The sequence below is a fragment of the Penicillium manginii genome (assembly GCF_028828005.1).
Source record: "Penicillium manginii strain IBT 31320 chromosome Unknown utg000006l:1.0-4164085.0:1.0-4166146.0, whole genome shotgun sequence".
NCBI classification, from domain to species: domain Eukaryota; kingdom Fungi; phylum Ascomycota; class Eurotiomycetes; order Eurotiales; family Aspergillaceae; genus Penicillium; species Penicillium manginii.
The window spans coordinates 2610227-2636372 of NW_026643107.1; the positions used below are offsets into that span (position 1 = coordinate 2610227).

At 51.4% G+C, this 26146-nt stretch overlaps 10 protein-coding genes across 10 annotated transcripts; 5 read left to right on the plus strand and 5 right to left on the minus strand.

Annotated features, from left to right (window-relative positions):
• Positions 1-119: 119 nt before the first annotated feature.
• Positions 120-3482, minus strand: N7533_009348 (ankyrin repeat protein; the record flags this gene model as incomplete). The annotated part of the gene is made up of 1 exon (XM_057105998.1): positions 120-3482. The coding sequence occupies one exon, from the start codon at positions 3480-3482 to the stop codon at positions 120-122; it is 3363 nt and encodes a 1120-aa protein (XP_056957447.1).
• A 1064-nt stretch (positions 3483-4546) lies between these two features.
• On the minus strand, positions 4547-7293 carry N7533_009349 (uncharacterized protein; the record flags this gene model as incomplete). The annotated part of the gene is made up of 2 exons (XM_057105999.1): positions 4547-6655; positions 6727-7293. 2 exons carry the CDS (start codon positions 7291-7293, stop codon positions 4547-4549), a joined length of 2676 nt encoding a protein of 891 aa, XP_056957448.1.
• Positions 7294-8700: 1407 nt separating this feature from the next.
• N7533_009350 (aminotransferase-like domain-containing protein) lies at positions 8701-10215 on the plus strand (the record flags this gene model as incomplete). The annotated part of the gene is made up of 3 exons (XM_057106000.1): positions 8701-9180; positions 9278-9660; positions 9765-10215. The coding sequence occupies 3 exons, from the start codon at positions 8701-8703 to the stop codon at positions 10213-10215; spliced, it is 1314 nt and encodes a 437-aa protein (XP_056957449.1).
• A 2208-nt stretch (positions 10216-12423) lies between these two features.
• Positions 12424-15395, plus strand: N7533_009351 (glycoside hydrolase family 55 protein; the record flags this gene model as incomplete). Its single annotated transcript, XM_057106001.1, has 2 exons — positions 12424-12658; positions 12724-15395. The coding sequence occupies 2 exons, from the start codon at positions 12424-12426 to the stop codon at positions 15393-15395; spliced, it is 2907 nt and encodes a 968-aa protein (XP_056957450.1).
• Positions 15396-16399: 1004 nt separating this feature from the next.
• N7533_009352 (pentachlorophenol 4-monooxygenase) lies at positions 16400-17978 on the minus strand (the record flags this gene model as incomplete). Its single annotated transcript, XM_057106002.1, has 2 exons — positions 16400-17550; positions 17609-17978. The coding sequence occupies 2 exons, from the start codon at positions 17976-17978 to the stop codon at positions 16400-16402; spliced, it is 1521 nt and encodes a 506-aa protein (XP_056957451.1).
• Positions 17979-18520: 542 nt separating this feature from the next.
• Positions 18521-19976, minus strand: N7533_009353 (cation diffusion facilitator family transporter; the record flags this gene model as incomplete). Its single annotated transcript, XM_057106003.1, has 2 exons — positions 18521-18762; positions 18839-19976. The coding sequence occupies 2 exons, from the start codon at positions 19974-19976 to the stop codon at positions 18521-18523; spliced, it is 1380 nt and encodes a 459-aa protein (XP_056957452.1).
• A 629-nt stretch (positions 19977-20605) lies between these two features.
• On the minus strand, positions 20606-21562 carry N7533_009354 (lytic polysaccharide monooxygenase; the record flags this gene model as incomplete). Its single annotated transcript, XM_057106004.1, has 1 exon — positions 20606-21562. One exon carries the CDS (start codon positions 21560-21562, stop codon positions 20606-20608), a length of 957 nt encoding a protein of 318 aa, XP_056957453.1.
• Positions 21563-22815: 1253 nt separating this feature from the next.
• N7533_009355 (uncharacterized protein) lies at positions 22816-23745 on the plus strand (the record flags this gene model as incomplete). The annotated part of the gene is made up of 3 exons (XM_057106005.1): positions 22816-22873; positions 22937-23544; positions 23623-23745. The coding sequence occupies 3 exons, from the start codon at positions 22816-22818 to the stop codon at positions 23743-23745; spliced, it is 789 nt and encodes a 262-aa protein (XP_056957454.1).
• A 69-nt stretch (positions 23746-23814) lies between these two features.
• N7533_009356 (N-ethylmaleimide reductase) lies at positions 23815-24542 on the plus strand (the record flags this gene model as incomplete). The annotated part of the gene is made up of 2 exons (XM_057106006.1): positions 23815-24177; positions 24243-24542. The coding sequence occupies 2 exons, from the start codon at positions 23815-23817 to the stop codon at positions 24540-24542; spliced, it is 663 nt and encodes a 220-aa protein (XP_056957455.1).
• A 437-nt stretch (positions 24543-24979) lies between these two features.
• On the plus strand, positions 24980-26080 carry N7533_009357 (alkene reductase; the record flags this gene model as incomplete). Its single annotated transcript, XM_057106007.1, has 1 exon — positions 24980-26080. The coding sequence occupies one exon, from the start codon at positions 24980-24982 to the stop codon at positions 26078-26080; it is 1101 nt and encodes a 366-aa protein (XP_056957456.1).
• Between the last annotated feature and the right edge of the window lie 66 nt (positions 26081-26146).

Consider the following 26146-nt stretch of genomic DNA (forward strand, 5'->3'; position numbering starts at 1 on the left):
GACGGGATATGCATTTCTTTTTCCCACTTCCCTTGACATCCAACCACACCGCCGTGACTCAAACAAATCAAATCAAATAGATTGAAAACACGGACAAATTTTCATCGTATCTCATAAAATCATATATAGGGTCTGTAATCCACACTCCTCCGTACATCAAAGCTTTTCCGAATAGCCCCATCCGCCATTCCGGTATAGATATCCGGTCGTCTGGAGGCACTAGTCCCACGCGTCGAAACAGGCAACAAGCTAGGCGCATAATCAAGCTCCCCACTCCGACGGGTCCGCGCAATACTGAGAATCTTTTCAATTTCCAGCGCCTGCAGTTGCCCATCGGCCCGATCAACCGCAGGTTTCGGCTTCTTTTTGCGAAGAGAGAGCCAATTCCAGCCGTGCTTGGTTCCCATGCGAAGGTAGTCTCCGATATCATCGACAGTGAGTGCAACCCAGATCAGCGGGATGGAAATGGCGAAGCCAATTCCAAATGTGTATTTCGCGACGTAGTTGAGATTCAGATCTTCGAATTGCTTTAGGTTGATTGTGAAGATGGACGCGATGAATGACAGTGGCAAGAAGATGATGGTGACGATTGTGAAGACCATGATCGTTTTGCTCTGGCGGGTCGTGCCGGCGGCTTGATCGCGGGCGAAGCGGGCTTCGAATGCGTTGGCATGTTTCTGCTTCAGGTCTAGGAGGTCGGTGATGGAATGGTAAATACGCTCGGCTTGTTTATCCATGCGATCGAGGTCTTTGAGGTGCATGTCAATCAGGCGTTGCTGATCTTTGAATCGTTTTTTCACATCTTGTTGAGAGCGGTGTTGTCCCTGGTATATCTCGCAGATGACTTCCTGGAAGTCTGATAAGACATGCTTTTGGTGCTCCAGAACAGTGCGGATCATGTTCAGCTCATCGCGGATATCTTTGGTCTCTGCTAGAAGGTCGGTCTCTTCGCCGATATCTAACAGTCTGTCAACAAAAAGTGGCTGACCGTCATCGTAGTAGTCCTCGTCGATGCAATCTTCGTCGTCTTCCTGGAACCTGTCAGCCGATTTTTCGGCGAAAGGGTTTAGCTTGCGATGGCTTTTCAGCCAGTAGGATGCTTGTGCTGAGGCATGATTGAAGCGGTTGAAAAGAAGAGTCTCTTTGTCGGTGGCTATACCAATGGAAGATTCAAACATGTCCAAGAATTGATACTCGTCGTCTCCTAGGCGATGGCGGTCGAATACTCCAGAGCATCGGTTGGTAATTGTTATGGCAAGGTCGTACACCGATTTGACCGGTTCGCGGGTCTTGGAATTAATGTCTTCAATGATCCCATCCAGTACGTTCAACGGGTCATTCTTTGGCTGGTCCCATCTCTGGGGAAAGCTGGTAACAATCAAATTCGTTCCCAAAACCCACATCCACAGCTGATCAACCATGAAGATTTTCGGATCCGTCTCCGGGCCTTCTCGGCCAGGCCCTTTGGTTTGATATCGGTATACCACTTGGTCTTGATCACGACTGTGGGTATCGATGTTTGGATAGAAGAATTGGTCCAGTGTTCGACGGACATGGAGAGAAGTTGTCGATGATGAGATATGCGCATCGATTAGCATTTCATCACGGGTCCGAGTCTTTCTCAACGCGCGTGGTTGAAGGTTCAGCAGCTGCGCACGCTGAATAGCTTCGAGCATTCGTTCTCGCCGTTCCGCGGTCTCGAAGTGCAAATATGGCATGAAAACGTTAACATTACAGCCAGGGATGGAACCGTGGTCTCTGCATAGTGATGATGTGGCGAGAGATGAGCGCGTTTGTTTATCGCTCAGCCCCCACGGCGACTTGCTTTTTGATTCGGTCTTGGGAGTACCGGGGTTGCTGTTCGTCTTGCTGCTTTTGTTCTTCTTGGTTTTCTTGCCTGCGGTAGCCTCATCTTGATAGGAATCAGAACGATCGGATTTGCTATTTGACGCTTTCTGCTTTCGGAGAATAGAGCTGTTGTCTGCAATGCTCGACTGCCCAGCATCAGAGTGTTCATCTTGCTTTTCTTCTTCTTTCCGACGGAACATGGCACGAGGTGTGTTATGACACAACGGCCGCATGAAGTGCGAGTGGATCTTCTGACCGCGATGTTGATAGTTAAAAGACTTCTCCAGTCCCTTGAAACCATCCACATCGTGCGCACCCTCCTCGATGAAGCTTTTCGTCAGTAGAGCCTCAACCCAAGCCATATTGTTTGCTGGCAGATGAATCCAACGGAAATCCGTCGCTCGACTATCAGCCGGTATGGTCGTCACTGCTTGCTTGCGCGGGTTTTCGGGATCTCGTCCATAGAGTAAATTATACACCGACATGCGCTTGACACGATTCTCATTGTGGAAATTTCCAAAGTCGACAACTGTCGCATCAAATGCGGCGCTCGCATCTCGCACATCCTCCGAGAGGGACTCGACATTATTAAACGGCGCCAAGAGAAGAACAATATCTTTCCTCTTGAACTGCGCTGCACGCAGAAATGGCGTACTGCCAAAGGTATCGCGAGCCCGCCTTTTCAAGTCCGGCCGTTCTAGCAGACATTCTACAACTTCGCGATGACCGCCTTGCGCCGCAAGATGAAGCGGCGTCACTCCATTCAGAAGCTGGCTATTGATATGTGCCTTCTCACGCAAGAGAATTCGCACTATTTCCACGCAGCCCTTATCACAAGCATTATGAAGCGGTGTCCATCCACCATCACTACAGGCGTTGACGGCCGCCTCATGTTGCAAGAGCAGTTGCACGATATCCGCACGGTCATGCGCAGTCGCAACATGCAGAGCAGTCTTCCCTCGTAGCTCGGTCGCATCAATCTCGGCTTTGGGACCATCGGGTCTTGTCAGGAGTAACTTCGCAAGACCCCAATTACCCGTCGCGCAAGCCCAATGCAACGGCGTCCGACCCAGTTCATCCCGGCCGTCCACGCCATCAATCAGACAATCAGTGCGCAACAAGAGCGAAATAATCTCATTGTTCCAGCCCCATTTTTGCTCTTTATCCGCCGCCAGATTGTGCAAGACGTTGCGCTTACGGTGGTCGCGCGCATTCACATTCGCGCCTCGCATAATCAACAGCTGCAGCACATCTGCATGGTTCTTCCAAGCAGCCGTCATCAGCGCCGTGCGCCCCTCTTTGTCCGTGCTATCGGACGAAGCGCCATGGTCGAGAAGCAGTCGCACGATCTGGTAATGGTCACGCTCGACGGCGCGGAGGAGCGGCGAAAGACGGTTACCCGCGACGTCGGTTTTGGCACCGCATTGTAGGAGGAATTCCGTCGCGGCGATGCAGCCTCGCTCGGCACTGCGCATCACTGCAATCCGCAGGAAATTGTCATTGAAGTGCCCATATTCCCTGGCGAGGCCGATGACTTTTCGTAGCGAGTCGACGTCGTCGTGCTCTGCGGCCCGCAGCAGACGCGGCTCCAGCCTCTCGTGGCCGTCGCTCGTCATGCTGGATGACCGAGGCATGGTAGTGGGGAAGGATCGGAGGGTATCTTTGGTGGGTTCGAGGGCAGATCAATCCATGGTTTGATGCTTGTTGCGCGGGAATGCTTGGCCCTTTGAGCAGGGGGGGGTTTTCCCCGAAAATGCGGAGCGGGAGGTGGGCGGTGCAGCTAAGTTTAGTCTTCGCAAGTTCTGAAGGCGACTGAGACTCGAGATTTTGGGGGTGCTGTCTTTATTTAAGGGAAAGATCTGCGGGGAGATACTCGACGTCTCTCCCCTGATCCAGAAGGAAAATTGCCCATTGGCAAATGGGCGCGATGGCGGCTCGGCCTCGTATTGCCTCCGCCTCTTTTGGATGCGCCAAGTGGGACAGGCAAGGCTAGCCGTCGTCTGACGATACCTGCATGATTGAAAGAAATTCAAATTGCAATTGATCGTAGCGATACAGCACAGACAGAGAGTTGTAGTAACCTAGTGACAACTTTGGGTTGTTGACAACTCCAAGTTTCTAGCCGAGTATAGATCGAGGTTCCATGGTTCAAGTTCTGGTTCCAATGTCAACCTTCAACATTCCAGCTTAATTCATCCAACTACTTAATATGAGATGCATAACCTAAAAACCACATAATTTTCAAGTCAAAAGACTTCAAATGCAGATATTAAATCTCTATTTTCTATGGGGTCTCCAAGTAGAGGAGTGGAAAAAAAATTACGAGAATCAGGGGGGAATCCAGCAGAGAAACAGGGGAGAGGGAGAGAGAGAAAGAAAAAGGAAAAATGACCACATGGAAAAAAAAGACAAGACAACGCAATTCCTCCATCTCTGGAGATGCTCATGCTTGAGATGCTGACAATTATGATAAACCGGTACGGTACTCTCCCTCCATGATCCCCCATGTGAATTAAATGGTTGCTTTTTGTTCTCTTGAATTCCCTGTGCAACACGCCGTTCCATCCCAATGCGGTCATCAAAACAAAGATGCGCCTATCAACAAGCCCAAAGAAAATAAGAATAGTGGAATTCTGGAATGCCGAGAAATGAGGTCGGCAATATGTGAAGGTATACATGCCTCAGGGGCAATTTCGATCTAGCGCTTCTTCTTGTTCTTGTCGGGAACTTCGCGCAAGATATCGTCGAAGCTCATGTTGGGGTTGAAGCGACTAATGGGACGAGCAGGGGGCTCAATGGGAGCGATGCCTGCCGGCAACGGCAGTGCTTCAAGACCGGGGTAGATCGAGTGTCGATGCTCGGCCCGATTCGCCGCACCGGGAGATCGGGTGCGCGGGATCGCTGGGGGTGGCGGGGTAAGACCGCCATGAACGCCCAGCGCGGATCCGGGCTGTGGGTCTGAAGAAGAGCCTGCCGAAGACTGCTGGGCCGGGTAGGGCGAGGAAATGGATGATTCGTTTTCTTCATATGCATCTTCGACATTGGGTGGCGGGAGGAGAGCGCCAGCTTCAGCCCATTGCTCGGCAACTTGCCAGCAGTGACTACGACGGTAGACACCTTCCACACCGTTGATCACCACGTCGGAGGGAAGACTGACCACACCTGCACCGCCAGCAACACCAAACCAGCTGCGAGCAGTCTTGGTGTCGTTTTGGATCCAAGGCGCACCACCCCGGGGAGCGATACAGAGGAAGTATTCGACTCCCTGGTTGAACTGGACCTCGGGGACATCCACGGTCAACATTGGCATAGACTGAATAACCGAATAGAGGAAGATCCACTGGCCACAGCGGATATCGACGAGATCGTCGACACTCTTGCCGTGGGCGCAGCGCCGCTCGAACTTCATGAACTCTTCGATGAATTGAGTGCTGCGAATGCTCTCGCGAGTATAGGAGCCCATCAGGACGGCGTTGATATCAGAATTCTTCAGTTTCTTCCCTCGCTGCTTTGCCTCTTTCTTAGCGTCGAGAGGCTTTCGGTGCAGAGACTGCAGATTGGGCATCTGCGGGATATCGAAGGGAATGGGCGGGAGGACGGGAGGAGTACTGCGATCGTATTCACTGAGCACCTGGCGGACAGCGCGGACGGTCACATCCCTGTGATCAGTGGACTGGGCGTCGCCACCCGCACCAGACAAATCGATAGTACGAGTGGTAAGGTCGGTGCGGTCGACCAGCATGTCGTAGAGATCACAGAAGTCCCGGTACAAGTCCAGCAGAAGCTGACGGTTCAGGCCGCTCTCTTCAAATTCGTTCTTCTTAGAGCGAGCCTTGGGAGGCCAAGAGCCATACTTGGTGCGGTAGAAGCTCATGGTGAAACGACGGAATTCAAGGAAGGCGGCTTTCCAGATTTTGAAGCGCACGACCTTGCTTTCGACTGAGGTGGTCGAATTTGCGATGCCAGAGAAGACCGAAGGGAAATCAAAGTCTTCCAGCTTGCCGTAAAGGCCCCGAAGACGGGAGTCCAGGTCGATGAAACCACGCTCCAGGCGCTTTTGGGTAATCGGGTGGATAAATGTGAATTTCGGGCTGCGAAGCTGCTTGATCTCATCCAGCTTGCCAACACCGTGTACGAATCCCTCGACGTACAGAGGATAGTAGCGCAGTCTCTCGCCAAGAACAATGGCTTCAATAGTCTTCTCTCGACTCTTGCGAACATCGGCTAGGCGCAGTTCATCGCAGTAGTTGCTAAAGCTCGAAGTGGCAGTCTCACCAAAGTTCGAACCATCCAGGTTGCTGAATTCGAAGCGTGCGAGGAGAACGGCGACGTCCATGAAGATGCTGAAAAGGGTGGCCGACTTGGGACTGGCAATGAGGGACTGTCCGAGAAGGAAGGCGAACAAGTTGCGGAAGAGAAGCAAAGTCTCTGTATCCTCCGGGGTGAGACGGCAACTCAGGTTCGAGACATCGCTGTTCAGTGGGATGGGCAGATAAAGATGCAGCTCTTGATCTTCATCCGGGGCATCATCCATGAATGCCATTCGCTGGCTGCCTGAGCTATCATTATCGTTGTCCGCCAACCGGTCCTGCGGTGTCAAGGGGGGCGATATCGGGTTGCCGAGCGATAGGGAACGGGTGGGTTGTTCGAGACCATTGGTTTTCGAGTCAGCTCCGCGGCAGAGATGGTTCAGAGAAGGAGACTCGGCGAAGACGGTGGAATCGACCTTGAATGAGGCCGGGCGGCCTGTGTTCTGAGGGAACAAGTAGACATATGTGTCGCCCTGCTCATTCCAGAGTTCGGAGATCTGGGTTGGTGTGTTAGCAGTCGACTCGGCGACACATCCGGGTTTATTCCCTGTTATGTTTCGAGACGTACCTGTTCACCTCTGGACAAGGGGCCCATATCATAAACCACTTTCTGGTCCAGTCCTGCAATCCATGCTCCAGGGAGCATTGACGGGGGCACCCGCCTGTCCATTGAACCTGCCCGCGACCGAGCTCCCATACCCGGCATCCAACTCCGACGTTTTGATGGCGTGCTCGGGCGGGAGTCTGGTGCGGAACCCGGGATGGCCAACCCAGCGGAACTGGAGGGGCGGCTCATGCTCATATCCCGGCCCCTGCTGCCTGGACGATCAATGGGCGAACTCGGGGCACTGGTGGCCAAATCATGGTTGACTGAGAGCAGTGAAGGTGGTGGTGGGAGATCGAATGGCTCCGGAGGAGGGACTGTCCTAGGTTCCGAAGAATAGAGAGCATTGGGAGTCGAGACATGACGAGTCGGGCGGGAGCTGCTTCGTCGGCGGCGGTCCTGAGAAAAGTCGGATGGAGAGTTCAACCCTGACGGAGGAGCTTGGGACCCGTTGGAGTTCTGTTCCTTATGGGAACCCAGGGAGAAGAGGGAAGAGATGCGCTTCGCCGATTTAACGGGAGCCGATAACATCGTGACAGATGTTGAGAGAGGGAGGAGAAATGATGACTGGGGAGAGGGATTGGAGGGGAAGAGAGTTTGAGAGAAACTGAGGCCCGGAGTATCAGGGAACGAGCGAAGAGGAGGTTAGGCCCTGCGACGCATGGGAAGAAGAATGGAGAATGGAGTGGCAGTTGGCACTGGCAGATGATGGGGGGGGGGGGGGACCACCAGAGAGAGAGGAACACAAGGGGAGTTTGCGGGAATGGATCGGCAGGAGGGATGTGCTAAAAAGAATGGCCGGGAGAAACGGCGGGTGGAATGGAGAGGTGAAAGTGAAGGTGAGAGTGAAGGGAGGGGGAAAGTGGAAAGATGGAAAGATGGATCAGGGGAAGTTGTCGTTTCAGGAGAATAGAAAAGCAAAAAAAAAAAACTGATATGGGATTCGATTGATTTTATTGAATTTTTTTTTCCTTGAAGTGATGGATGAACGACCTTTCTGGGGCTAGCGGGGGGGGGCTTCGATCCGGTTCTCCCATGCCAATTATAGCTCACTTTGCATCGGTGGGACCGTAGTGAGCTGGAGTAGTAGTAGTTTTACTGTACAGATACTATGGTGTTTGTTAATTTGTTATTATTATTTGTTATATACTTTATAATATCTAATCTAACATGAAATAGACTCCGTACTCTGTATACTTTCTACTCCGTTCTCTGTATACCCTACTCTGTCTATCCCCTATTCTGTGGCATGCAGGCAGGCAATAATCCCAAATGGAGTGACCCATCCAAAATCTGCCTGGCCGCACTGCACAAAAAGTATAATCCAATGAACAACGGCCTTGCTGCCACGCTTTCTTTTGGAGCTACCTAGCTATGAATGAAATATCGTGAATGAAATGAGAAATGGAAATTCACAGCCAATAAATATATATATTCCAATACTACTTCTACTAATATATATCTGCATGTCGAAAAGAGAGAGACAGAGTGCTTTGCTAGTAGCCCTGTGGATAGCATAGCCCCAGCAATAACTTTATGCATGGCAGCCTGAGATACCTAGGTATATTATTGGCACTCAACTGTACCTACTGCTAGAAGTACTGCGTGCCCAGGTGGTAACATGGTACATTCTGCCCAAAACTAGGCACACTGCTAGTAACCTTGGGATATCGAGATTCAATTACCACGGTTCTAAGCTTCCTCCCAGCAACTTCCAGGAGAGATCCGATCATGATTGATCGGACCCCCCTCTTGCTCCGTCTCTGGTTCCGCTTTCGCTTCCACCCCTCGCCGAATCTTCGGTTCCGGCCTCCACCTAGTGGGCTTGATGTCTCTAATTGACGTTATCCATTTCGTCCATTTACTCCATCTGTTCCATCTATTTCACCTGCTCCATTCTTTCCTTTCAAAGTTCCGCCCCTCCAACTTGAATCCATCATGGCTGTGCCCACCGAACCCGTCGACCTGTTTACTGGCTGGCCTAACCCCGCGCTCCTCCCCGCCCCCGATCTACTCCGCTCCGCCACTGCTCTCCTGACCAACCCCTCCATCGCCAACCCGGCCCTACTGTATGGTCCTGATGAAGGTTCCGAGCCTCTTCGTGTCCACATCGCAGAGTGGCTGGAGGCCTTTTATCGCCCCCACTCCCCGATTACGCCTCGCCGCATATGCATCACTGGCGGGGCGAGTCAGAGCCTCGCCTGCATCCTCCACGTCTTCACCGACCCATTGTACACGCGGAATGCCTTCATGGTCGACCCAACTTACCACCTAGCCGGTCGAATGTTTGATGATGCAGGCCTTGCGGATCGTACGCGCCGAGTTCCCGAGGATGATGAAGGAATTGATTTGGATTATCTCGAAAATGCTTTGCGTACGGCTGAAGCCAAGGCTGAAGCTGAAGGAAACTTGGACCCGGTACTACTAAGCATGACAGCTGCAACTTGAACCAATTGCATGCCGCCAGACCCTTAAAAAAACTCCGAGCCCTTGAACTGACTCGTGATGGACATAGAAAATCAAGCCCCCACGACCCTGGCGAAAGATCTACAAATATGTCATCTATGCGATCCCCACCTTTTCCAATCCGACCACGAAGATAATGTCTCTGGGCCACCGCGAGCAGCTCGTTCGCCTCGCCCGCAAGTATGATGCCTTACTGATCACAGATGATGTTTATGATTTCTTACAGTGGTCAGCGACGCCGGGTAAGGAATTGTCTCCCAACCAGGCATGCGCCCCCCGCTTGGTGGACGTAGACCGCTACCTCGATGGTGGCCCTATCGATGAATGGGGCCATACCATCAGCAATGGTAGCTTCAGTAAGCTACTTGGACCAGGGGCCCGCACTGGCTGGGTCGAAGCATCCGAGAAGGTTGCGTATGGAGCTTCGCAGGTGTAAGTACTCACCATTTTTACGCGGTCCTTTCCTTCCATCTCTTCCTAGACCATGCCGATCCCACGGGCAACGTACATATGCTGACGTGCGATATCGCTCTTAGAGGCTGCTCTCGCTCCGGTGGTGCCCCCAGCCACCTGTGTTCCACCATTATCGATCAGCTGCTGCCTTCGGGGTTTCTGGATAAGCATATCCGTCAAGTCTTGCAGCCAGCCTATGCGGAGCGGTACCACTTGTTGCTCTCGGCCGTGCAAGAGCACTTGGTACCACTAGGTGTAACAGTGGCCCAGGCCTCAACGAACGTGGCTGGCGGGTATTTTATGTGGATCACCTTGCCCTTTCCCCTGCTCGCTGTAGACATTGTGGCGCAGGCGCAGACTGAAGAGAAGCTGCGTTTAGCTCCCGGCACTCTTTTCCAAGTACAAGGTGATCCCAATGGTTCAAGCGACCGATTTGATCGTCAGATTCGACTCTGTTTTGCATGGGCAGAACCGCGTCACCTGACCGAAGGAGTGCGTAGGCTTTCACGCGTCCTTCAGCGGGCACTCAATTGACCACACTTGCCCCATTCAGTTGTACGGACCGTGCCGGACCACTGGACGCGCGGCAGTACGCACAACGAAAGGCAACTATAATTTCCATGCATCTCAGTAATTATATAGGACCGGGCTGACCGGAAGAAAAAGATACAGCATAGAAGTGCAACATTGTTCAGCCACGGTGGCACTGCCGATTGATCTAGATGACCGACAGAGTTCAAATGAATTGAAGCACTCAAGTTGCATGATACTATAATCCCAGGTTTCTAAGTAAGTAAATCTACCTAGGTAGTTACTCGTTAGTATATTTATGAGTTCCTTGAATGTAACTCACTTATCAATGTTTACACATTTATTTGTGAAACATTGAAAGAACTGAGGTCTCGGATTAGTCACGGTTGTGGAAATATTCGGAAACCAACAATCTTGCGTTCTATACTACTCCGTGCCTCTACAACCCCCGCCAGAGGTGAGATTAAGACTACCCAAGTCCTTACAACTGATGGGCCCGGACAGTCCTCCGATCATGGCCCTTTCATTGGCTCGGAATAACTCGGTAGATCCTCGCGTGAAGTCTGCGTGCTAACCGACACCAGCCAGCACTAACATCCACCAATGCGGGTCACCTCCTTCAGGGGCAAAGCTTGGCCGCGTGTGGCTTTCTAAATCCTCGCCTGTGCTGTCAGGGCGGGATTTTTTATCCCGGCAGATTCCAGACGAATTAGCGCCAACACGCATTAATCGCCGCCGTCATCAGGAATGCCTCTCCCGATGGCTTGTCACGCTGGAATGTGCCTCCCTAACAACGGTATGCTTGGCTATCAGGCGGCTTCGCGGGGCTCCAAGGCCAACGGCAACCGGCACATGCCCCTCTTGATAGAGCATGATCCCTCGAAGCGGCATGGATGAACTCCCCAGTTACAGTTGCGCCGGGGATGAGGATGTTTCTATCAAGGCCTAGACACGGACGCACAGGTCAATTCCACCTCGCCGCACGGTTTAGACTTGTCCATCACAATAATCAGACAGGACGAAAAGGCTCCACCAAGGGCAGCTCGAGAGGAGGAAGAGGGTGAGGAGGGGGCAACGCGCTCTGCTCATCCCATACCGAAGCATGTCATTTGTCCCACATCCCGTACATAATTCCCCTGGCGGCTCGACCTGGAAACAACAACCAGTCATCCCTAGAGGCAGCCGACGCGACACCTTCCATGCGACAAGAAAAATCCAAGATGAAAGGAATGGACGATCTGGCATACCCTGTTTTTCTTGTCTTGGGAGGGGCAGTAAAAGGGTATATAGCATGTAGAACCCCGATCCACGCCCGAGTGAGGTCCAATTTTGCATCTTTGCTTGACTCTAGGCCCTACCATTGGGGGTACTTTTGGTCATCTCTTGCAATCTTACAACCTTGAATATCCATCCCGCTTCTCATTCTTGAAGAAAGGATCAAAAGCCGTGTCTAGTGCCGCCCGTGGCCACTCCTGCTCATTTACTAGAGGTCAACAGCGACCCGCAAGCGTTTCCACCAGTGAATCTGCAACACTAGACCCAGCGATCAACTCCCTGAGCGTTTCACCTCTCGGCCATTCCGTTTCAAGCGGCGTAGGCGATACGCCCAGCGGGGTCTGCGATTGGCGGGTGCTGGTGGGTTGTTAGACACTGCGGTGTGTGATTGGTGCAGCGCTTGACGATTCAGGGACATTCGTTCGTGGTTTACAGTGTGATTACCGCTCGTTGGTAACATTCAGTTACAAGCTATTCTGGGTGAGTCCACTCTATTTATCCCCCCCCGTACGAGTAGATCTCCCTTTGCTTCTCCTCCCCATTGTTTCTTTCTTCATCGTTTCATCTGCTTTCTGTCCATCTTCTATTTGAATTCATCTGGAATTCGTCACTCCCTTTTGTTGTTCCTGCCTGGCCATCATTCATTTTTTCTTCCCTTGCGACCGTCTGGGGAAGTATAGCCGGAGCTGCCTTCTTTACATTCACTCATTCAAGTCGGAGGAACACCCTCACCCGCCTACGCATTCGCATCTATCTCTTTCTCTTATTCTTCTCACCTCTTTGCTCGAGATCGCTTCTGGTTTAAGCGTCGCCACAAAAGCTCTACTTTGAAACCTTTCAGTACTGGTTACTGAACTCGTTTCGTCCCACAGGTGTACTCTTCAGTTTCATCCGCAATCTTTATTCGCTGCAGGACCAGCGTCTCTCATCTTGAAGATGATTTTACAAACTTCCATCATGGTCTTCATGGCCCATATCTTCCTCCTCCTCGGTCTTCCGACTGCCCTGGTTGGCGCCACTCCGATGACCGCGAAGACCAACGAACTCGCAGTCACAGAGCGAGCCGCCTCAAGCTACTGGGTTGGCAGTATCAAACGTCAAGGTGTCGCTCCTTTCAACAGCAATGCCGATTACCAGGTCTTCCGTAACGTTAAGGAGTTCGGTGCTAAGGGTAAGCTTGTCACAAGATGTCCATGTCCTCCACACACCTTCACCATACTAACCATGTCTTTCTAGGTGATGGTTCTACCGATGATACTGCTGCCATCAACAAGGCTATTTCGTCCGGTGGACGTTGCGGCAAAGGGTGTGATTCGTCGACCACCACTCCGGCCCTCGTGTACTTCCCTCCCGGTACCTATGTTGTTTCCAAGCCTATTGTTCAGTATTACTACACCCAGATCGTTGGTGATGCCGCCGAGCTCCCTGTGATCAAGGCCTCCGCTGCCTTTGCCGGCATGGCCGTCATTGACGCCGACCCGTACGAGGACAATGGTGATAACTGGTTCACCAACCAAAACAACTTCTTCCGTGCCATTCGCAACCTGGTCATTGATCTTACTGCGGTCCCCAAGGGCTCCGGTGCTGGTATCCACTGGCAGGTTGGTCAAGCCACCAGCTTGCAGAACATTCGTTTCGAGATGGTCAAGGGTGGCGGTGCCGCCAACAAGCAACAGGGTATCTTCATGGACAACGGCTCCGGTGGTTTCATGTCCGATCTTACCTTCAACGGCGGTAACTACGGAATGTTCCTGGGCAACCAGCAGTTCACTACTCGTAACCTGAAGTTCAACGGCTGCCAGACTGCCATCTTCATGAACTGGAACTGGGCCTGGACCTTCAAGTCTCTCGACATCAACAACTGTGAGGTTGGTCTCAACATGTCCACCTCTCCCAGCAACCAGACTGTTGGCTCGGTCATGATGCTCGACAGCAAGCTCACCAACACTCCCACTGGTATCGTCACTGCTTGGAACAAGGAGAGTGTTCCCATTGGCGGTGGCACTCTCGTCCTGGAGAATGTCGACTTCTCTGGCTCCAAGGTCGCTGTCACCGGCGTCGATGGCGACTCTATTCTCACTGGTGGCTCCGTCGTCAAGAACTGGGTTCAGGGCAACACCTACTCCCCATCTTCAGCCAGCAAGCGCGCTACCCAGCCCGAATCTGACGACGAGGAGGTCATCACTATCACCAAAACCGTCATGCACACTGTCAACGCCTGCGCTGCGACTAACGGCCTCGCCAGCACTCTCGCCACCAACCAGGAGCCGTCCTCTGTTGAGACCTCCGGCGCTGTTAGCAGCGGTCAGGCTACTCCCGTTCTGCCCACTAGTACTGACAGTGGCGAGCGCACTGTCGCTACGGGTACCGGTGGTGGTCTTCCAGACCCCATCAACAGTGTCTTGTCCATCTTTGTTGGATCCACCGGCACATACGAGCTCCCCGCGTCAACTCCCGAAGCTGCCACTGATGCCACACCTGTTGTAGTTGCCTCTAGCCAGGGTTCCCAAATTCCCGTCGTCCAGTCAACCCCTGCAGTTGTCGCCTCCGGCTCCGGCTCGGGTTCTGGATCTGGATCTGGCTCGGGTACCACTAGCTCCCTTCTTTCCCACAGCACCAGCTCGAGCTCATCTGGATCCGGATCTAGCAGTGGCTCCGGCACCTGTAGCTCTGAGCAGACCGTCTCTAAAGGCCGCACCCAGGGTACCCTCAAGTCCTCCGCTATGCCAGATAGTCTTCTAGATGCTGGTGCTGTCTTCGAAAAGTCCAAGCCTCTGTACGAGGACGTTCCTGCTTCTTCTTTCATTAGCGTCAAGTCTGCTGGAGCCAAGGGTGATGGTAAAACTGATGACACCAAGGCCATCCAGAAGGTCCTTGATAGCGCTACCGCCAACCAGGTTGTTTACTTCGATCACGGTGCCTATGTTATCACCTCGACCATCAAGATCCCCAAGGATATCCGCATCACCGGTGAAATCTGGCCCATGCTCATGGCTCATGGTGCCAAGTTCCAAGACCAGAAGAACCCTGTCCCTCTCTTCCAGGTTGGCCAGAAGGGCGAGTCCGGTTCAGTCGAGATGAGCGACCTCATCATCACCACCAAGGGCTCCACCCCCGGTGCTATCTTGATGGAGTGGAACCTCGGTGCTTCCTCGCAGGGATCCGCTGGTATGTGGGATGTTCACTTCCGCATTGGTGGTGCCGCCGGTACTGGTCTCCAGAGTGATACCTGTAAGAAGACTCCTTCCGTCAAGACTACCCCCAAGGAAGAGTGTATCGCCGCTTTCATGCTCTTGCACGTCACCGAGAAGGCTAGCGCCTACCTCGAGAACAACTGGTTCTGGACCGCCGATCACGAGCTTGACCTCGACGACCACTCTCAGATCAACGTCTATACTGGCCGTGGTGTGCTCATTGAGTCGAAGAGCCCCGTCTGGCTGTGGGGTACATCCTCTGAGCACCACCAGCTCTACAACTACCAAGTCTCCAGTGCTAAGAATGTCTTCATGGGTCTCATTCAGACTGAAACTCCCTACTACCAGTCCAACCCCAGCGCTCTGGTTCCCTTCACTCCTCAGACCTCCTGGAGCGACCCTGACTTCTCTACCTGCAAGACCGCCTCCTGCCGTAAGTCCTGGGGTCTCCGTGTCCTCGACTCGTCGGACCTTTTTATCTACGGTGCCGGTCTGTACAGCTTCTTCGAGAACTACGCCCAGTCCTGCCTCAACTCCGAGGACTGCCAGGAGAACATGGTCGAGGTTGACTGCTCGGATGTTCACATCTACGGTCTCAGCACCAAGGCCTCTGTCAACATGGTCACCTCTTCCAAGGGCAAGAGCATGGTGCCCGAGAACGAGAACACGAGCAACTACTGCTCGACAATTGCTCTCTTCGAGCAGACTATCTAAAGTCCTGACAGCTAGCACCCGAGATACCCTTCTTCTCCCCCAATAATCTCCTTTTCGTTTCTCACCTGTCCTCCCCCTGTTCATCATACCGCTTCCATGGTCCTGTATTTCTGGAACCTGGGTTGTCATTTGACTCCTTCTTTTTCTTTTTCTTGTTCTCTTAGATTGCTCCGGGTTCATTGGCGGAATGCTCTGGATGAGCGACTTGGAGGATTTCGTTTGATACCACCGGAACGATGTGATCAATAATAGATGTGTGATCAATGCAATGAGTAAATGCCATCAAAAATTACTATTACTGTTTATTGTAAGCTAAGGTACCCCGTCCGGCTGTTCTTGTATTGGTTATCGCCTTGAAGACTTAATGGTATCATACAGATACCTGGATGAAAGAGGAACACAGCGCTTCACATTGGTAATGGACCCAGTAGGCATCGCCATACTGTCCTCCCCTTGTTGAAGCTAATCACACGACCCAATGGTCCCCCTATCCCTCAACCGTGCCGTGAAGAGACTTGGCTTGACTTGCTTGGGAGATATTTCTCGTATGTGGCTCCAGAGTGTAAGATTGGGAGAGAAGGGGACTAGATATGTAGCGACAATGTCCAAGTTGTAGGGGAATACAGGTAAATCCATCGGTCAAAATTGGAAAAAGAGTCCATCCTGTCACGTAGCTCCGAATGGTTAGGTTGATTAATGCAACGCTAATAGCTGCCTTGAACCACCTTTTTGCCATATTTGTTTTTGTACCAGGTCAGAAGATCGATTCCAGGACCCCGCATCTTTCTTTTCTTTTCTTTTCTTTTGTTTTGTTAGTTGGTTGCTGTTGCCTTCTGTACTTTTAAGTGAATCGTGCCTTCCACTTTCTGTATCTGTTTGCTGTCTCCACTTTTCTGCTGGAAGTGGGGCTACCTAAAAAGTAAGGTATTGCTGGATCCGTTGTATAGAGGAGCTTCAGGGAACCCTTGGGAACTTATTGTAAACAGATGTACATTAAATCTCAATTATTTAAACCACTCTACTAATGCAGCTTTCAGACCATCAATATCGTGCTTCACATCATCTTCCACCACCCATGCGACGATTCCATCAGGTCGGATCAGCAAGGCGCTTAGCCCACATCTCTCCTTCGCCTCCATACAAAGATAATCTACCTCCCCATCATACTTTGCATCAACCACCGATTCTAGTTCACTACTCTTTCCAAAATCAAGAAGTATTCCCCGACCTTCCTCAAGCTTCGATCCAAGCCTGGACCCATCTCCAAACTCAAAATCAGGTGCACTAGACCCAACAAGCGGGTGTGCATGTCTCGACTCTTCACCAAGCGTATACCGCTGCGAAAGTCCCCAGACCCGGTCAATGAAGAGATTAGCCCCATCATCCGTCTTGATAAGATCTTCCATCAGGGCGCGTGTAGCCCGTCCAAAGGCATCCGGCTTCAGCGCCGTGACCTGCGAACGAGTCCAATCTAGGACCCATGCAGCAACCGGGTGTCTCTCGTTCTCATAGGTATCGAGAAGAGCCAGGTCCTGCATATCCCCAGCATCACCTCCTTGGTCCTCATCACGCTGGACTATAGAAGCAAGCTTCCACCCCAGATTCATCGCATCGCCTAGTCCGACGTTGAGTCCCTGCGCGCCGAGCGGAGAGTGAATATGCGCCGCATCACCGGCAAGAAGAACACGGTTCTTCCGATACCTTGTCGCCTGCATTGAACGATCGGTATAAGAAGAAGCAAGATGAACCTTGGTAATCTTCACATCCGTCCGACCAATCGCCCGATCAAGAACCCTTTGAAGATGCTCAAGCGTGATATCACCCGCACGATCAAAGTTCGCCCCATCGAATTCAAGGAGATGAAAAGCCCCATTCTGCACCACGTTGATATACATCCCTGTCTCAGAAACGTTGAATCCAGGCTTCAACTTCTCACGACCTTCTATCTCGATATGCGTTGCGTACCCGGTGAATTGGGCATCTGTCCCGACGAATTCGAATCCAGCTTCTTTTCGAACAACGCTGCGCCCACCGTCACAGCCAACGAGCCATTTACCTCGAAATGACTCGGAATGGTCACCACCTGTCACGACCGTAACGCCGGTCTCATCCTGCGCAATCGACCTCACAGACCGACCGCGGAGAATCTTCACGCCTGAGACTCTCCACCCGCGCTGTCAGAACCTTCTCGACCTGGTCCATCGTTGTCGGACCGGGACCAAGCGCCGGACCTGGAAGACGGTACTTCCAGCGTTGCAAATCGAACTGATTAGCGTTGATCGCGATGCCGGCGAAATGGCCGCCAAATTGGAAACCCGGTTTCTTGCCCGGTTGCCATTTCGGCCTTTCGTCCAGATTGAATAATTGGCCCAGAAAACCGCGGCGGTAGAATGCTTCGATGGATTGGATGTTTAAGCCTCGGAGGCCTAGAGGGCCGGATTTCCAGGGTGAGTCTTGTTGGCTTGTTCGTTCTAGGATTAGGACGGATATTTGGCGGAGACTGAGTTCGTGCGCGAGGAAGAGGCCGACGGGTCCGGCGCCGGCGATTACGACGTCGTATAGTTTGGACTTGGACTTGGTCATGTTGGATGTAAGCTGTGAAGGGTGTGGAGGGATATTCAAGTGGCCCATACTGTCCCATACATATTATTCTAAATTTCCCTGTCGGACTGGTTAAGCTTTATAGTCGCTGGGTAGTCTCCACTGACTTTTGCTCGGGGTTTGGCGCTGCCCGAGCGGGCGGCTTGAGGCTTGAGCTCGGGTTCACGGGAGTCCGAGATTTCGCCCGCCTGCGAGATTTTCTTCAACGATTTCCGAGGTCATCTCGTATTTAAGATTCGAGGGGATGAAAAGTGGAATTTCACGGGTGGAAAGGCAAAGGGGAAAGAGAAGGTGAACTTGGGCTTCGGGAAATCTCTTTGAAGACTTCCAACATTTGCCTTTACTAGTAGTAACTTGTGACTCTTGTGAAGTAGGGCGGGCTTATAATATGAAAATAAAGACCTGGACATTTTTTCCAAGTCGACGCTATGTATGCTCCACGACAAGCTTGACCTATTTTAGCTATGTCTTCTAACTCCATTATTAAGAATATTTTGCAATCACAATTCATGTGTGGCTACAATTTAGAGTTCCTTCTTCAAAAAGTGCTCTGGCTTGTGAGTGGTCTCGTAGTCAACGTGGACGTAGGCACGCTCCACGTCTGGAAGGGACTCGAGCTTGATTTGCAGCTCCTCGGCCACGTCGTGAGTCGCACGGAGAGACTCGTTGGCTTCCATGACGATGTCGACTTCGACGAGAAGACGGGGGCCGGACGTGTAGGCTCGGACTGTGTCGATGGCCGTAATGAGAGGGGAGTGGGTCATGGCTGCGAGAATATTAATATTGTATGCTCAAGACGAGATGATGAGATGATATGGGACAAGAAGCAGGAGTGATCTTACAGATATAAGTGATGAGCTGTTGCATCTTGGTATCCGCAGTGACGCCAATCAATAGCTGGAACTCGCCATAAGCAGAGTGCAGCCACAAACCACTGACAATCAATGACAGAATGATGGCACCCATCGGATCGATCCACCAGCGGACTTTACTACCAAGGATAGAAGTCATCACACCGATGCCGTTGATGAGCAAATCATTGCGGTGGTCTTCCCACAGAATCCGGATCTGAGAGACCTGATTGCGCAGAGCGAAGCAGTAAAGGAAAAGTGCAAGCTTGGTGAAGAAAGCAACAGAGACAGCGATGATAGAGGGGAGATGAAAGTCCGCGACCAAGGTATCAGAGCCTTCGACAATCTCGCGGATAGAGAAAGCAATAATGATCATCGAGACGGCAGTCATGAGGGCGCAGAAGCAGATGTTTCCGGCCGTCTCGATACGAGCCTTGCCGGCGGGGAACTTGCGAGGGTCAACGCGGTTGACGGCCTTGTTGCAAAGAAGGAGGGTCATGTTGGACATAGGGTCGAAGATAGCGTCGGCCATGGTTGTGAACAGGGACAGAGATCCGGACGAAGCGGCACCGTACACCTGAACAGCACACAGAATAATGTTGGCGGCGAAACTAGCATACACGGCAATTTTATACTTCAAACTGTTCTCTTCGTTTAGGTCGCGCGCCTCCCGCACATGTTCCTCAACGGGCTTGAGCATGCGCTCAATGTTCTCGTTCTGGTTTTCGTAGAAGCCCTGCAGCTTTCGGGTGGTGAGGGCTGCCTTGCCACGATCGCCAGTACTGCGGACCAGGTCAATCACTTTGGGGGTTTGGGAGGCGGAGTCGCGCTTGCGGCTAGTGTTGGCTTTAATTTGGCGGATCTCCTCCTCAGTCTTCAGCTTGGATGCGAGGTGGAACGGGTCGGTGTCCTTGGTATAACGAGGTGGAGGCATCCCCTCCTCATCCGAACTGGCATGGCGGTGCTGGCTTATGTCTGTTTCGAGTTCGATGGCCGTCGAGGTGCCTTCCTGCTGAGGGCGCAGAGTCATTCTGTCGTGAGACCTGTGTGACGAGTGGGGCGAGCTGCTGTGGAAATGCTGAAAAGCATTTGGGTGGTTGGAGAGACTGTGACGTAGATGTTCTTCCATGATGGGTGGATGGAGGTATGCTACCTTCAAGCTTGGGGGAATGGGGGACAGAGCAAGGGGGATGTTCACGGAATAAGCAATCAAGGGGTCCGGTGAAAGAAACTGTACTTTTTTGTGAGGGGGGCTGTGCTTATCGCCTATCGATCTCTAATGGTAGGCCCCACATGATCAGCATGGGAACCTTAGGAAGCAAAGAAAGGGTGAAGAAAAGGTGAAGAATTAGGAGATATAGTAGGGTATACTCTACAAAGTACACAGAGATTATTCTATCACCTCTTCTAGCTTACACGATCCATAGGGGGGCTCAAATCAGCAGACTGGATAGAGTCTCACAGTGATACTCTACAACAAAGGTCCCAGGGGCTGTCAGACAGGACGACAGGGATTGTGCATGTGGGGCTAGCCGATCAGATACGGCGATTTTATGCAAATGCATCTCTTGGTATGCTTTCTTGGTAACGCTTGGTTCTACCTTAAAAAAGGACAGGGTCAAGGCCTAAAAAAACAGTCATACGAATGAATTTGAAGATATTCACCGACCAAATAATATAATATTGACATTTACACTGATCTATCTATAAAATATGCCCCCCCTGAATTGTGGGGTCACTTTCTTGGCTGCACGGTTTCTAGTTGGCCAGGTACTTCAGGATAGACTCGACAAAGTTCAGTTTCTCCTGGGCAGTACCGTCAGTGGGGATGGGCTTGGTGGAGACAACAGAGCTACCGGTGGTCTCCACGGCGCTGGCAGTCTGCACCTCGACCGAGGGCTCAGCGGATTGACGGGCCTGGGTAGCGAAGGTGGTGGTAGCGTACTGCACAGGGGCAGCAGGGGTAGTCTCGACAGGAGCAGCAGTGGTGGTCTCAGCCGCAGCAGCGGTGGTTTCAACGGCAGCAGAGGTGGTCTCAACAGCAGCAGGGGTAGTCTCGGCCTTAGCAGTCGAGCTGGAGGAGCTGGAGGAGCTGGAGGAGCTAGAACCAGAGCCAGAGCCAGAGCTAGAGCCGGAACCACCAAGAGTGAAATCGACGCAAGACTCGTAGGTCTGGTCAATGGACTCGGCGTACCAGTACCACTGCAGCACACAGTCACCAGCGGTAGAGCACTTGCTACCAAGATCATCGGGCATGGTCACGCTGAAGTCGGTCTCATTTGCGGTGACGCCGGTAGCAGTCGAGGCATAGACAGACCAGCTGATCAGAGGGCTGCCAATGACGGAGTTGGAGGAAGTCTCGACAACAGACACGTTGGCAACACCGGTGTGGGGAGCACGGATGTCAACAGTGAAGTCCACGGTCTGGCCGGCGGTGTAGGAGTAGACGTTGTCCTTGTTGTCGGCAAACTTGTAGCCCTTGCAAAGCCAAATATCACACTCGCTGGCACTGTAATCGCTTTGGCCACTGGCGACCTGCAGTTCACCCTGGATGTTGCCGTAGTTGTCGGACTGCTGGTTGACTTCGACTTGTTGACCACAGGCGGAGGCCATGGCATCACCAGGCATACGGGCGGTCGGGCTGGTAACAAAACCGTGGGCATTGGCCAGCGAAATGAGACCCGTGAGGGCGGCAATGGAAGTGAATTGCTTCATTTTGAATGTTCGGATTGACTGTCGAGTGTCCGTGACGAAAGAATGGAATGATCGGTAAACCGGTACCGTTGAATTGTATATAGCGAACGAAAGTGAAAGGCTTCACGGTTCCAGACCGGAGGTAATGAAAGAAAAGAAGGAACAAAAAGGGTCAAGAAAAAGGTCGGCTTGATGTCTTCAGAGCTAGCGACGCTGGGGTTTGGTCTGTTATATAGACGTCGACCCCTTTCTCCCCCCGATTGAACCTAGATTCGATCTCAAGCCCGTCAAATTCCATCCTCAATCAAGTCCAGACAGTCCAAAGTACCAAGAAAGGGCAATTTTCCTTATTTGGAGCTGTCATTAGGGCAAAATGCAGCTAGTTGGTACTCTGAAACGATTGAACCCCTCACCGATGTCCCGAGTGAACGGGACTCCTCCACCGAAAAGCGCGTGGTGAGACCGGGAATGTCTTCAAGGTCTCAGATTTTCGGGGCATTCTCCCTCGGTCGCTCTGCTCGTTGTGTGAACGAATCGCAGCCGGGACAAGGCCGAAGTTCTCCCTTAGGCGTTTTTAGGGCCTGCCAAGGCTCGCTCCACGCGCCGAGCGGGAGTCTTGACAGTTTCAGGTTGATGGCACCACCAGTCGAAGATGAATCAGGCCCAACATGATTGCTGGATAATATAGAGGAAGGGATGGGCCATCTATGTTCAGGATCGAAGCTTGTGCAAGGACGTGTTGGTGGTATGGCTAGACTAGCTTAAGGACGCGTGGGTCCCGGACGTTGGATGGTCGGACTCCTCGCCATTTTCAGCCTCGGGCGATCCTCTCAATTCACCTTTGATGAAGATTGATTCGGAGACTTGTGGGTCAGCGTATCCCTGAAACTTTGGACTGCAGTGAGTTGATACGTCATTTGCAGCTTTATCCGGAGTACTCGAAGCCTGAGGCCGTTCTTTTGAATTCTCAGTTTCGCGTCTGTCTCCTGCAATACAGAGGTGAAAAGCCGGCCAGAGAGGCTTTCTTCGAGAATTGAGTCAAAGCATGGACCAATGTCGACGGGAAAAGGGAGCTGAGGATATCAGGGACGGATGTCCAATACCTTCCAAATCTGATTTGTAATCCGCCATCATGTTCACTGGCATCGAAACCAAGCTGAACTCCGATACCCTTCCACCTTTCTCATACCGCAATCATAGATGACTTATATGCCTGGATACCGACTAAAGAAACACTGGTGATCAAGAGTATTCAGAGAGACAGCCCCGTCTCAATGGCCACACAAAATTATCTCAGATCGAGTACGGGCGCCCCCGAAGCGTGCCTCGAGGGTACCCTATCATTTGATTGACCCTTTCGCGCAGATGACCAACTTCATTTCATTTCTATACAAGCTCCTATTGATCGCACGGCAAAACAGCTGGCCCGCTCTCATGCCGTAGCACGCGGGCTCCATAATAAACGAAAGCTTGAGCAAAAGGCAGGCGTCAATTTCCATGCATTCTCTCCCGAAAATGGCCAGAGACAGACAAGGAGTTCAAATAAAAAAGAGCGGGTCAATATTTGTTCAAAACATGGAGATTCTCTTACCTGTGCGGTCGATTTGCTCCGAATGCTTGCTGCAGAGTGGCCAAAACAAGAGCCATTAAATCAACGTAAGATCCGCAGACTTCTCCAAAATAAACCGTCCCTGGGATATTCTGGCCCTAAATTTTTCGTTATAGAGTCTGATCAGCAAGCTATCCAGCCAATTTTCAGTGTCTCGGATGAGCTGGTACTCCGAAACTTCCACTCTGTTCTTCAAAATGGGTTGGAAGACCATGCATTGCTGAGTGCGGTCATGCTCACATTTTCATTTCCATCTACTGCAAGGAGTTTAGATCAGCAAAGCCTTAAATATCAGAGTCAATCAATGAGCTATATACGCGACAGAATGAGCTGTCCAGATAAGGCCACCACTGAGCCCACGTTAGGAGCCATTCTACTACTTGCCCGAATAGAGGTATGTATCTCTCCGAATGGAATTTACCACAAGGATATGCTAAGGCGCTGACATTTGCTTTTCATTTTCGTACTGCAGGCTCTAATGGGGATACCTCATCATGTTCAACTTCACATGGGCGCAATCAAGGAGATTCTCGGCGTATGTCAAAGACTAGGTGTCTATCTGAGCGACGGTATCAAGCGTGCAATCTTTTGGTGAATTTCCAATCCGTTTACCAAAATTCGTCTTCTAACGGAAGAAATAAGGTCTGATTTGAATGCCTCGGTTATGACAGGAAGTCATCGAATTGTTGATCACACAACCTTCGCCGAGCTCCAGTGGAGTAGAGATCCCTTTGCTCTAAAATTCTTCATCCTCCCTCCCGGCTTCCAAGAACACTCAAAAATACTTGGTGAAAGCTTTTTAGAGATAATCAGGGACATTTTCGCATTGCAATGCATCCGAGACTCTGCATTATTCGGCCATGAGAATGCAATATCGATGGCACGTATCGATAATCATCAAGCATCGATTCAGTCAAGACTGGTGAGCTTGCCGAATCACTCATCTATCTCAGAGTGTTGCCACCTAGCAGCATATCTATGCTCAACTATGCTGCGCTGCAAAATTTGGCGAACTTCAACTCTTCCGGTAATGCGACCCCTTGACTCTGTTCTCTCCAGATCGGATGGCACTATACTGACGAATATGATCAGTCTCATCTTTCATTGCAACTGCTTTACAAGCTACAGGATACTAACAGTGATACTCTCTGGGATACTTCGCCCGATTTGCTAGCTTGGCTTTTACATATTGGGGGCGCCTTTGCTCCCGTGGGATCTATACGTACAGGGTACATGGCGCTCGTGCATTTAAACCACAAAAGGCTGAGAAAATTGTATACATCTTGGTCGGGGCTGCTCGAAATTTTCAAGAGATTCATTTGGTCCGAGAAAGCATTTGCATCTCAGATTGAATCATTTTGGGAGGAAAGTTCTGTAACTAGGCCTCAATAGATGCGTTTAAGACTAAACTTAGATAGCTCTCCGGGAACTACTAGTATACGCATACATGAGCTGGAGAGATTTATTCCTCCACATTAGTAATTATTCTTCTGCCATCAAAAACTGCATTTTTATATTTGTAATCGACTTTCGAGGTACTGATCGCCTGGATTATACTAGCAACGTGACCCACTAGCATCATCTGAAACTGCTATTGGCCGGGCACGTACAAACTTCGACCTTTCCCTAATGAGAAGTATCTTGTTGCCTTTTTGGGATATAACTCTCTACCCTTATTGTATAGGATGAGTCCAAAGAATTCTTCTGACTTCGAAAAAGAAATCTCTACCAGAGAAATGAGTATAAGTAACCGGAGAATCCTGGGATGTAATCGCCAATTCTTCAAGTTTCACTCACGGTCCACGGTCGCAACGTCCACCTCCTGAACTATGTCCGAACCACGCCTTTTTAAGCCCTTGGATATAGGCGACATGAAATTCACCCATCGCATCGGAATGGCACCCCTCACTCGTTTACGCGCAAGTCAAGACCGAATCCCAACGCCCCTGATGAAAGAATACTACAGCCAACGCGCCGCAGTACCTGGCACTTTGATCATCACCGAGGGAACGTTCATATCAGCAACATGTGGTGGATTCCCGCATGCACCCGGACTCTGGCGCGAAGATCAAGTCACTGCCTGGCGAGCCATCACCAACGAAGTCCATCGCAAAGGATGTTTCATATTCTGCCAGTTATTCGCCATGGGCCGAGCTGCAGATGTCGAGACAGCCCGAAGAGAAGGGGTTGATATTGTCGCGCCTAGCGCGATTCCGATGGAGGAGGGCGCAACAGTTCCTAGAGCCATGGCTTTCGACGAAATCAAACAGGTAGTTCGGGATTTCGTCGATGCTTCGAAGAATGCTATTCGAGCGGGCTTTGATGGTGTCGAGATCCATGGTGCTAATGGCTACCTGCTCGATCAATTCATTCAAGATGTCAGTAATGATCGGACTGATGAATATGGCGGTAGTGTGGAGAATCGAAACCGGTTGGTACGGGAAGTGATTGAGTCTGTCGTCGATGTCATCGGTCCCAAGCGCGTTGGAGTTCGTCTGAGTCCTTGGAGTACATTCCAGGGTATGAGAATGGCTGATCCGATCCCGCAGTTCAGCAATCTCATCAACAGCGCTAACCAGTTCAACCTGGCCTATCTGCACCTTGTAGAGTCGCGGATCTCCGGGGCCAATGAGGTTGTTGGTCATGAGAGTCTGGATTTCGCCTATGATCTCTGGAATGGACTTTTTCTGGTCGCTGGTGGCTATACGCTGCAAGAGGCACACGAACTGGTTGATAGAAGGAGCCACAAAGACATCATGGTCATCTTTGGTCGTTATTTCATCTCGAACCCAGATCTGGTATTTAGGGCAAGGAAGGGCCTGGAGATGAGCGCGTATAATAGAGAGACTTTCTATGTCTCTGGGTCGGCGGTTGGTTATTCGGATTATCCATTTAGTGCCGAGTACCTGGAAAGTGAGATAGCCGTTTAGTTCAGTCAACAACACCTTGCTTTGAGGAATATTTACGGAGTAAACTGTGTGTGTAAAGGCAATCAT